The 12376-nt window shown below is 40.2% G+C and overlaps 1 protein-coding gene across 1 annotated transcript in view; it reads left to right on the forward strand.

Moving 5' to 3' along the window:
• Nucleotides 1-12376, forward strand: part of LOC149471958 (dynein axonemal heavy chain 3-like) — a 710466-nt gene that overhangs the window by 644512 nt on the left and 53578 nt on the right. The window contains exon 25 of the mRNA XM_089652692.1: nt 8990-9127. Within this exon, the coding sequence (XP_089508818.1) occupies nt 8990-9127 (138 nt within the window). The remainder of the gene's footprint in view (nt 1-8989; nt 9128-12376) is intronic.

Below are 12376 nucleotides of genomic sequence, written 5' to 3' on the forward strand. Positions count from 1 at the left end.
GCATTCCCCTCCCCCCTAAAGGATGCGCACATCACCCCCATACTCAAAAAACCCTCCCTGGACCCCGCCGACCTGAACAACCTTAGACCCATCTCCCTGCTGCCATTTACTTCCAAACTCCTTGAGCGCTTAGTCTACAATCGCCTAAGCGCCCACCTCACTGACAACAACCTCCTCGATCCACTACAGTCTGGCTTCCGTCCCCTACACTCCACCGAAACCGCCCTACTCAAAATCACTAATGACCTGCTAACCGCCAAAGCTAATGGCCACTACTCAGTCCTCCTACTCCTTGACCTCTCCGCGGCCTTCGACACAGTCGACCACCCCCTCCTTCTTAATAAACTACACTCCCTTGGCATCAGAGACTCCGCTCTCTCCTGGCTCTCCTCCTATCTATCCCAGTGCTCCTTCAGCGTTGCCTATAACGCTGCCACCTCCCCCTCTCTCCCCCTCTCTGTTGGGGTCCCCCAAGGCTCGGTTCTAGGGCCCCTTCTCTTCTCCATCTACACCTCCTCCCTTGGCAAACTGATACACTCCCAGGGCTTCAACTATCACCTCTATGCCGATGACACGCAAATTTACCTCTCCACCCCTCAACTCACCCCTTCAGTCTCCGCCCGTATCACCCACCTACTGAACGACATATCAGACTGGATGTCGCTCCATTTCCTCAAACTGAACCTTTCCAAAACCGAGCTCCTGATTTTCCCCCCAGCCCGTGCGCCCCCACCCTCTCCATCTTGACCAACAACGCCACCATCAGTCCCACCCCACAAGCCAAAGTCCTAGGTGTCACTCTAGACTCAAACCTGTCCTTCCAACCCCATGTCCAATCATTGGCAAACTCATGCAGGCTCCACCTCCGCAACATCTCCAAAATACGTTAGTTCCTAACCCAGACACTACTAAACTACTCGTTCACTCCCTTATTATCTCACGTCTGGACTACTGCAACTCCCTTCTCACCAGCCTACCTCATCGCAGACTATCCCCTCTTCAATCTATCCTGAACTCAGCAGACAGACTCATCCACCTCACCAACCGCTCCACTTCTGCCACCCCCCTCTGTCATTCCCTCCACTGGCTCCCGATTGCCCAATGCATTAATTTCAAACTATTAACATTGACGTACAAAGCCATTCATAATGCTACCCCAAACTACCTCACCGACCTGATACCCAAATACCACCCTACCCGTAATCTTCGCTCCTCACAAGACCTCCTACTTTCTAGCTCCCTGGTCTCCAGCTCCCACGCCCTACTGCAGGACCTTTCCAGGACTTCCCCCATCCTCTGGAACTCACTACCCCAATCCATCAGACTGTCACCTACCCTCCTCACCTTTAGGCACACCCTGAAAACCCATCTTTTCAGGGAAGCCTACCCCGCCCTCACCTAACAGCCAATCTCTTCCTCTCCTCCCACCACTCCATCCCCCACAGCCACTTCCTCCTGTACCACTATCCCCTCCCTCCTAGATTGTAAGCTTGAAAGAGCAGGGCCCTCGAACCCCTCGTGTATTGTTTTGTTACTGTATTGTCTCATGTACTGTCCCCCACTATAATGTACAGCGCTGAGCAAACCTTTTAGCGCTATATAAATACTGAAGAATAATAATAATAATAATGTATAGCCAAATTCATTATTCAATTGAGTGATTAAAGTCCCTGTCAGTTTTTTTTTTTTTTTTTTGAGTCCTGTTCGAGAGATTTTATTTCATATACTTTCACGCTCCAAAGTGAAGGGAAATCCCCTCTTAGACAGCTGTCATCAGTGCGAGACTATCTTAAGCTTAAAAAAAAAAGTTTTGGCTAGAGATACACTTTATTAATTAAGATGATATTTCCAACAGATACAGATAGTCATATATTTTTTTTTAAACAATCGTGCCTATGAAAATATATGTAGCATAATACCTAGAACCTCATATAGCCTACATTACATTCATGCATATTCTATTCATTACAAGACAGCTTTCTTGAAGACGATGTTCAAAAGGAAACATACAGTGTGACGTGACCTTAGCAAAGAATAAAAGCTGTTAGAATAGGGAGTAGAGAGCATTTTTGGAAAATCTCACATAGAGCTTAACTTCTCCAGAACCTACTGTTCTTTTATTATTCTGGGAGATCTTAATGCTATTGCAAAGGTCACTCAGTGTGCGAGAATTCTTAGCTTTCCTGCCTGGAGAAATCACTTGAGAGGAGGAAGTAACTAGGAGACATAAACTGCTTAGTTACATTATATGAATGTATTGGCAGATATATTAAATAACTGAAATACATAGGAGCATACATTTCTTACCTTTTGCTGTGTTTTTTAGAAACTGAAAATTTTAAAGTAAACAGTGTCTAGACAGTGTTAAAATAATATCACATTTATCCTACCAAATAAACAGTGACTGTCTAGGGAAAGTATGGTGTGTTTAAGAAAAATGTTAACTAAATGTGATATTATGCACCATTATGTGCACATTCAGTGCAAGAGCAATATTATTGCAAAGCTTTTCAAAGTGCTGCATTGGATACCTAAATATCCTATGTAAATAGTGACTTGCTGAAGGTTGGTATCAGCAGAGGTTTAGGCATGTCTTAGTCCTCATACACACTGGACGTTTTTACAGCTGCTGTTTTTGGCTTTTGGTGTTTTTTTTCTACAGCCAGTAAATTCCCCAGCATGTTATCCTATGTGTCCATGCACACATAGACTGTAATCATCGTTTTTTTGCACAAGCATTTTTTGGCTGGGAAAAAACCCAGAACTAGAGGGTTTCTAGAGGAGTTTTTTAGCTGTAAAAATGCACTAATGCTGAAAAACACGGTAAAACACAACAAAACATGGTAAAACACAGCAAAACACGAAAAAATGCGGCAAAAGTCTGCTAAACGCTAATGCAAACACACTGAAAACCTCACATTTTTAACGTGACTTTACGCAGCTAATGCTATCAGCATTATTAAAATGCCCAGTGTGCATAACAGCTAAAAAAAACTCATCTAGAAACCCACTAGTTCTGTTTTCTTTTTCAGCCAGAAAATGCTTCTGCCAAAAAACGCTGATTAAAGCCTATGTGTGCATGAACACATAGGATAACATGCTGGGGAGTTTACTGGCTGTAGAAAAAAAACAAAAACAGCAGCTGTAAAAACGTCCAGTGTGTATGAGAACTTATACTCCCCTTCTTAACAGCACTCATGCCTGGCTATAGGATGCTAAGGCACAAAATGCTAGAAGCAGTGTTTAGAAAAGGTTCATAGTGATGTATTAGGTATGTTTTGTCACTTGATTTTGTATATTGTATAGTATTGTGTATACTATACACAACCAACCACTTCTAGTTTACTTCTATTTTTTTTCCAAATACCATTTTTGTTTTTTTTTATAAAGAGCAACTTCAGACACCTTTACGGATCAAAATTGTATTAATGTTTTTATAAAAATGTTTGTTAAAAAAAAAAGAATAATAAACAAATATTAAAAACTAAAATAAAAAATAAAGAAAAAATACCTAGATCAAGGTTTGATCAAGTTCAGTGCCAGGGTTAGTGTTTGGGTCAAGCTCAAAAGGTCAGGATTTTTAATTTCTTTTTTTAATTGGTATCAGTGTCAGTGTGTTTTAGGTAAAATAAAGCCCCAAAACAAACTGCACTATTGTTTCTGAGCTGTGCTACAGGTACAAACAACAAATAACATACACATATATGGTATCGCTGCGATCATCAAGAGCTGGAGAATTTATTTTGGGTTTTTCTTTGGTGGTAGGTTATGGTAGTAACAAGAAACACACAGCTAAATTTTGAAAAAATTATATTTTTTTACTACTTTGGGCCAGTTTTTCTTTGATAATAAAAAAAAAATCAGGAGATATCCATTACCATTTACAGCCAAATGAAAGCCCACTTTGTCCTGAAAAAAACAAGGTATAATTCACCTGGACGTACAAAGTAGTTGTGGCGATATGTACGGTTTTACTAACACATGTCAACGTTGCAAAATTGTGCTTAGGCATTTAGATTTGTTTTACCCTTAGGCATGAAGGGGTTAAGATAGGAAGTTCATAGATTTTACTTTAACAGCTGCCCTGTATCAGAAGAAAGCACTGTGAGTTGGATCCTTGTAGCAAGATATCTATGTGTTTTCATTTACAGAAATTGGAGGTTGGCTCCAAGAAGGTGCAATAGTGGTGTACAGGCATCTCTAAAACGTTAGAACAAATATAAAGGCTGGCAGGTCAGGAACGCTTTGCCACACATTCATATACAAGTAAAATTGTTGCTCTTTCCTTGAGGGCCTGAAAGAATTTTAGTTGTTCCTGGATATACATAAACCACTAATAGGTAGTCTATGTAAACTGTGTTTACTTGACAACTTCATTTTATTTTTAACAAAAACTACTCCTGAATTGCCTATACACAGAGAGATGTACATTTTTATAAAAGTGTGCATCTCAAAATTAAAAACGAGCACCGAAATATTTTCTCACTTATTTGCAATGTAATTAAAGTAATGTATGGTGATGGGCTCATTCTACTTTTCTTTGAGGAAAACAGAATAGTTCTTATTTTTTTGAGGGGGGGGATATGTCAGAATTTGGGGGAATGTAAACAAATTATTGCAGACTTTATTCGCATGCTTTATCACTTGTTTCTTAACCTGTACTCTAACCATTTCATGTTGGTTACATTACCCGTGTAAAAAATGGATAGTCAATGCTGAGTACATCAGTTCTTTTAGATGAAGAGTATGTTGTGCTGGAGTTTCTATATGCTGATCTTTTCTACATGGAAACAGCACTATGAACCTCAGTCACCTAACCTTTGGGGTCACTGTTCATGAAAACTCCATTCTGTCCATAATAATGGCTTAAAGCAGTTGGATAAGCTGTCAATCTCCTGCCTCAGTGCCAGACCTTGGTTGAAAACATGATTAGCAGGGTTCGCTTTTTCCAGTCTGAATAGGAATAACAGCAAAATGTTTTCATTACAGCATTACAGTAGCCATGTACATCAACAGAGGAAGGACAATGTGGGATATAATATTAGTGACCAGTACCTTATAGCTTACAACCATGAATGGAGATTGAGTGTAGTGCACGTGTATTTAAAGCACATAGATTCTGTCATTAGTTTTATTAAATGTACTGTAAATGATCAGTCCACTCAAAAATGCTATTTTGCTTTTTAGAAGTCTGAGGAATAAACTAGTTTGAAAAGAAATAAACCAGTTTGCATGATTTGTTATGCCCTGGGACATTAGGTGTTGAGTTTGGGTTCACAAGCCGGAAAACCTGCAACATAATTGTAAATGTATTTTAGGTCCAAAATTTAAACTGCATGTACTATGTAAGATAATATGATGTCATTTTTATTTGAACAACTCTCCCTGATACAAAGGTAAAATCAGGTGACCTACTGCAGCCATTCCAGAGAAAGCATCAAAATGCATTGGGGTTGATTTAATAAAGGCAAATATTCTGTGCACTACAAGTGCTGTTGCTCCAATGCTTAATAGATGAGGTCAAGCTTTACTTTGCAAAGAATACCCAATCACATGAAAGGAAAATAAAAAAAACACATTTTTGCTTGCACGTGGTTGGATGATAGAAATCAGTAGAGTGTCCCTTAATTTCAGAGCTTATCCTCAGATCTAGAGCAACTGCACTTGCACTGCACAGACTATTTGCCTTTAGTAAACCAACCCCATTGCCTTGAGGAAGCAGCTAAAATAAATGCATTTCCTGATGGTTGCTGGATACCCCACACTGGAGGAATATCTTCAGGAGAAAACATTAAAGCAATAAATTCCCACAACACAGGGGAAAGGGCAGGCAGCAGCAAATAGAGGGGAGAAGTCGTATGACCAGGGGGAAGTAGGCAGGTAAAGGTAGCCATTGAATCCTATGGCCATGTTGTGCCCGCCCTTCACAAAATCTTCCTTTTTGGTCACATACATCAAATCAATGCACAGAGAAGCTCTGAAGAACTGGGTTTTTTTCCACCCCACCAGTGAAACCATATCTCTTTTTAATCTTCCCATTTGTAGAGTAGCCACTTTTCTGCAAGTGCTGCTAATGCACCCTTTCCCTTTTTCTCCCACGTGCACATAGTATATTAGCCATTTACTATATATGAACTCCTAATGTGTCATTTTCTTCCTCCTACTGTGGGGCACAAAGCCTGTGGTGACCTGGGATACAGCACAGTGCCAGGTACCCATCCTCCATTATTTGGTCCTGAAGGTCCAGAGAATCATTATTTTGCACAAAAGGTTATCTCTGCTCTCAATGTGTGAATGAAATGCCATGAGGCAGCAAAAGGCACAGGAGGAATATGAGGATGAGGAGGAGTGTTGGGGTACTCATGGATAGGAGGAGTGGTGGGGTCCTGGCAGTGAGAAGGTGGAAATTTTGGGGAAGGCTTCAAATGGGATATTTCAACTATTCCTGATATAAGGGAAAAATCTTTTGGGGAATCTACTACCACCATCCAAAAGTGGGCCAAAAGTTACCCACTCTGAAGAAGTGATACAAGGAAATTTGTTTACACATTTCCTGATGTATACAGATCTCCCACACTGTAGTTACAGCTGCAGGGAGAACCATAGCCTGGCCACCTTCCCACAAAATGGGTTTGGTTTCACACTTGTTACTAACACAGTCAAATCTATTTGTGTCTAAATCCCCTTGTGTGCAGTACATCTCCAAATACTCTTTTTTTGCACCATAGTACCTCCTTTTTGTCCTTCCCACTTGCCATAGTTTCTGTTACATTTAGTAAACCTGGTATCTGGATCCACTGCACTTGAGACAAAGCTGCGGGGGGTTGGGATTTAAAGTGTTACTAAACCCAGGACCCTGCATTCAATATATCAGGTCTCCCACGGTACACAGAACATGGAAATGCAATTATTTTGGTAAATATAAACTGCTAAATACCTTTTCGCATTAGCTTTCTTGTGACTTCTATCAGTGTCCAGCAGATCACTGGTTAAAGCTTTTAGGGGGAGTTTTTATTTTCCCTTGATTGACCTATGAGGCTGCATAACCCCTGACCTTCAATCAGTACAGTGCTGATTAACCGTGTGCTGATCACATGCACTCTCCCAAAAAAAAAAAACTCTATAGCAATACACACCAAATTAAGCATGTGCAGTTTGCCCCAAGGCTCTATTCTATCAGGAAATGGATTGGGGACTGTGGAAGAAGGGGAGGATCAGAGAAGGTTCCACAGTGAGTATAACAAGCATGCTTTACTGCATATACAGACTGATTTTACTGTTGTGGGTTTATTAAGACTGTAAGTCTTTTAGGAAGGTGGGAATGTGCTTTCCTGCTACCTCCTGAAAATGCAAGGAAAAGGTCTCTGCATCTTTTCAGAAAAGGTGATCTGCAGTTTCCAGTGCGTGGGTATATCATTAGGATTAATGGTAACCCCACACATATCCTAAGCAGCAGCATGTTTTTCTCTGCCTTCCCGCACCCACTCAGATGTGACCCTAACTTTAGATACTATTAGTACAATTAAAAGGTGAAGTCGTCTTCAACCCTGCCCAAGTCGTTAAAGGTCACCTAACTGCCTTTAAAGGTGTTGCTTTTCCTTTTTTATATTTTGCATTTCAAGCTCATTAAGTGTTGGTCTTACAGTAAACTGCAGCCTCCCTGGCGGTATTCCCGAGTGTAGCTCGGGGTAAAGTTTCAGTACCACAAGCGGTAACCCCGAGCTACACACAGGAATACCCTGCAGCGCTGCTCCGGGATCCCTCGATCACCAACCTTGTCCTGCGCTCCCGCGATGTCCCTCCTGCAGTGTCCCCTGTAATGTCCTCCGGTGGATGCCGGCATCTGTCTTCTGGGTTCTGTCCCCTGCGACGTCGGGACGTACGGGGACAGAACGGTGGGAAATTTGAAAATGACAAAAAGTGACATTCGATAAATACACTAAAATCACATAGTAAAACATTACTGTATCAAACCATGTCACATACATTTTGTCCCTAGTGCTTTGTCCTGTGCCCTGCCTGCGTTTTTACAGTTCTTTCTGCCTGGAAACTGAGAAAAGTCCATGGCGTCCAAAAAGCGTCGCTTTAGGTCAAAAGTGGTTTTAGACCAGCTAGAGAACAGCGATAGTAAATTAGAACTACTTGCAGAATTGAGTGATAATGATTTGTGGGGAAATTCGTCATCAGACACTGAAAACGATTTTGTGACTTTGCTCAGTGATGTGCAAACTTGGCGCTATATTTCAAATTTCAGTGTTTTTGGTTTGATTATATTATTGTGTTACATTTATTATTATTATATTATTATTTTTTATGATTATTTATTACATTTTATAATTTATGATTTCGTGTTTCAAATTTGAACATACCCGGGATGTTTACTAGACTCTTGTTCGGACAGATTTCAGTGAGTTATTCCTAAAAAATGCAGGCCTACAATAAAAAAAATACATATTTCCATGCAAAAAAATGTACCACATTGAGCACAGAAGTATGGACATAATCAGACCGCTAGGGAAGTTAATGTCTTCCTCAATAAGGCACTGAACCTCCTAAGCACACTGTTATGTTACCAGTGTTGAAAACTCTCAGGGGGTATTTAAAAAAAAAAGAATCACGTAGCTGTATGTTAATTGAATGTAAATTTTTTTCTGCTCAAACGTGCAAAACCAAATGTTCAATATATTCTCTGCAGATCAAATGTGTGTATGCAGAAAATTCAGCATTATAACCACTTGCCTGACCTGAGAAACCTACTTATTTCCTATAATAACCAGCTCCGCCTAGAGAACATTCAGTTTTGCCCCATTCACACAGAACAAATTTACATGCCGTTTCATTCGGTGAACAGCCATGAAATTGTTTTTAGAAATACTCTCATATACACTCAATAGCTTTATTTACATGTGCATATTAGTACTTGCTTATTGTAATTTTTTTCACTGCCACATAAATATTTAAACATGTCCCATTTTATTTCTCATTGTAGGTTTGGAAGAAACTGTTATTTGGTTTGTGCTTTTTCCATGCACTTGTTCAAGAGAGGCGAACATATGGATCTCTTGGCTGGAATGTATCCTATGAATTCAATGACTCTGACCTGAAAATTAGCGCCAAGCAGCTTCAGGTACTATATAGAGCCAGTCTACTAAAATAGCATACTTTCTATTTAATAGTAGAAGAAAGTCTTAATAATCCATGGTAGCAAGGGTTATTTATAATCAAGGTGCTGGCTGCTAGGCAACAACAGGTAAGTCTATTAACTCAACCAGTTTTCTTGACATGCTGAAGTCCCGTCATTGATAATATCTTCCCATAACTGTCATGCAATCACCGAGTTGAGAATGGAGTGGTAAACTAATATCTTTTTGCCTGAGCTGTTCTGTAACTCCTAAAAAAGAGATTTTTGTACAGTTTCTTGGATGATGAGAAACAGAAGCAATGTGTGATTTTTACCTTAAAAGCCAAATCCATCTTTTCACCATTTTTTGTGAATTCTTCATCTGTAATAGCCTGAGATAATAAGTTGGTTTAAAACATGACCAATAGCACATCTAATTTGGAAACAAAAAATACATCTTAAATCAGGGCTATGTTTTAGATGTTTCTTGTCTTCACTGTATCAAATGGGTTTTTTAATATGTACAAAGTTGAAGGTAGTTTGACTTAAATGGATGCAGTTGTTTGGCTAAATGTCTTCTGACTATGGTGTCCGTTTATGAACCAGCAGTAATAGATCGCTGCTCAGTTCTCCGGCATTCTCGGAGAACACAGTTCTCCTGTGAATGCCGTTTATGAAGCATATGTAGATCAGTTCTCCAAACGAAGGGAGAATGGTCTACAAACGCTGGAAAAAAGGCTGATTTTACTATAATCTCGCGAGATTACAGTAAAAGATCAGTTTACTAAACAGAGGTAAATTATCTCTGCTTAGTTTTCGGTCCCTCCGATTCTCCAGCTCTGGGCTGGAGAATCTGGAGGGAGAACACAGATCTCCAGAGAAGGGCTGAACATATTCTCCTGAGTGTCATAAACTGTGAATGACCAGAGAATAGCTGTGATCCTCTGAATCGCAGCTATTCTGTGTGTCATAAATGGACAGCTATGCAACAGCACATATCCTAGAAAAATGTTGCGGATCATTTGATAATTAAAAAAACAAGCCGTTGTCCACCCTGGGCAAGGATTCTGACTGCCAGTTGCTTTACAAGTTCCTTCCAGTTCGTTTCCTTTTAACCCAATAAATTTCCAAAATACCTGTGCGATTTAACGATTGTTTAATAAAACCTAAAAAGGCGACGGAATTGTTTACGATAAAGGTGATTTCCAACATTTAAACCACTTATTTATTAACTCGTGGGTTTAGAAAAGGTGAGGAAATGACTTGAAATTAATTATTCAGTGTTTAACATCAAGAAAGCATAGTAGTTTAATCTTCATCTCTTTTGGTGTTGGGCTTTAGACTGCTCTGCAGTTTATTTTGCTTTAAGATTTTGTTTCAATCTGTACTTTAGAACAAAAGTAGATGGAAGTAAATGAGAGCATAAAGGACACATTAAATAAGATGCAATGAGCAATAAAGAACCCACAGCAAGATCGTATTCCCTAGAATGCAGAATATAAAACAACTGAGCTCTGAGTTTATTGCCACAAAGCAAAGTCCAACAGAGCAATGACTTTGTTAGCTGCAAGTACTTCTAAAGATAGGTGATAGACCCTTTATGTGGATTTGCATATTGTGTGGGTGGAATGGAATCCCCAACTGGTGAACACAACTCCTTGTTACTCTATCACAGGTAGGAACAAAACGTCTCTGTGTATATATCGTAGTTATGTGCCAGTGGAACTTTTCTTAAAGTGGTTTTAATGGCAGAAGGGTTTTTTTTAATCATAATGTATTCTCTGCATTAAGGGTTAAAACCTTCTATTGTCAGCTCCCCCAGCTCTCCCAAATACTGACCAGAGCCCAATCTTGATCCAGCGCTGTGCCCAAAAGCAGTGGTGTTGCTCTCTCTATCCCTGCTCACTGGACTCAGTGAGAGCAGTGGGAGCCATTAGCTCCTGCCACTGTCAGTCAAACTGAATGACAAGGGAAGGAGCCTAAACGCACTGTGTGTGTCAATAGACACACAGAGTGTGACTCAGGACCAAGCCCACACATGTGCCACCATAGGAGCAGCTTCCTATGGTGGCACACAGAGAAGAGGAAGAGCCCAGAGCGTCAGTGGTGACCCCAGAAGAGGAGGATAGGGGCTGCTCTGTGCAAAACCATTGCCCAGAGCAGGTAAGTGTAACATGTTTGATACTGTTTAAAGGTTTGCACTGTGGGGTTTAGTGCACTTTCATGAAGATTGGAAGAAAAATGTAATATTGTGTACTAAGGTTTTATGCACTTTATTATTTTTATGAGATATACAGCATTACCTTGTTAACAAGACAGTTTACTGGTGATTGTTATAGTATGTGCTTTAAAGCAAAGCACCGCACTCTAATTGTATGTATAAGGATTGATTTACTAAAGCTGCAGAGTGCACAAGCTGGTGCAGCTGTGCATGGTAGCCAACCAGTTTCTAACTTCAGCTTGTTCAGTTAAACTGTTACTAAACCCAGAACCCTGCATTCACTATATCTGATCTCCCACAGTACACAGAACATGGATATGCAATTATTTTAGTAAAAATAAACTGCTAAATACCTTTTCTCATCAGCAGTTAGAGCAGTCTTGTGACTTCAGCACAGCACTGATTAAAGCTTGTAGGAGGAGTTTTCTTTCTGCTCTAGGAGGATTTGAAACCTCTGACATCTGTCTGGACAGTGCTGATCGGTCTTGTGCTGATCACATGCAGCCTTCCAAGAAAAAAAAACTTCTCTAGCAATACACACCAAACTGAGCATGTGCACATGACTGCTGATTCAGTCTGTATAAGGTGGACATTTTAACAAGAGGAGGGGCAGAGAAGAAAGGATCAAACAGCCTTTTTACAAAATGCAGATGATTAACCCCTTAGGTTCCACAGTGAGTATAACAAGCATGCTTTACTGCATATACAGACTGATTTTACTGCTGTGGGTTTAGTAACACTTTAAGCTTTGACATAAAAAAAAATGGAAGCTGATTGGTTTCTCTGCAGAGCTGCACCACATTTTGCACCCTCCAGTTTTAGTAAATCAACCCTAAAGTATTATTTTGATATGTTGTAACTATGCATTGGGGGTTATGTACTAAAACCGGAGAGTGCAAAATCTGGTGCAGCTCTGCATAGTAACCAATCAGCTTCCAGGGTTTATTGCCAAAGCTCAATTGAGCTAACTGAATTTAGAAGCTGATTGACTGCCATGCAGAGCTGCACCTGATTCTATGTGTACCAGTTTTATT

The sequence above is a fragment of the Staurois parvus genome, unplaced genomic scaffold (assembly GCF_062004578.1).
Source record: "Staurois parvus isolate SC_StPar_1 unplaced genomic scaffold, SC_StPar_1.0 ptg000025l, whole genome shotgun sequence".
NCBI lineage: Eukaryota > Metazoa > Chordata > Amphibia > Anura > Ranidae > Staurois > Staurois parvus.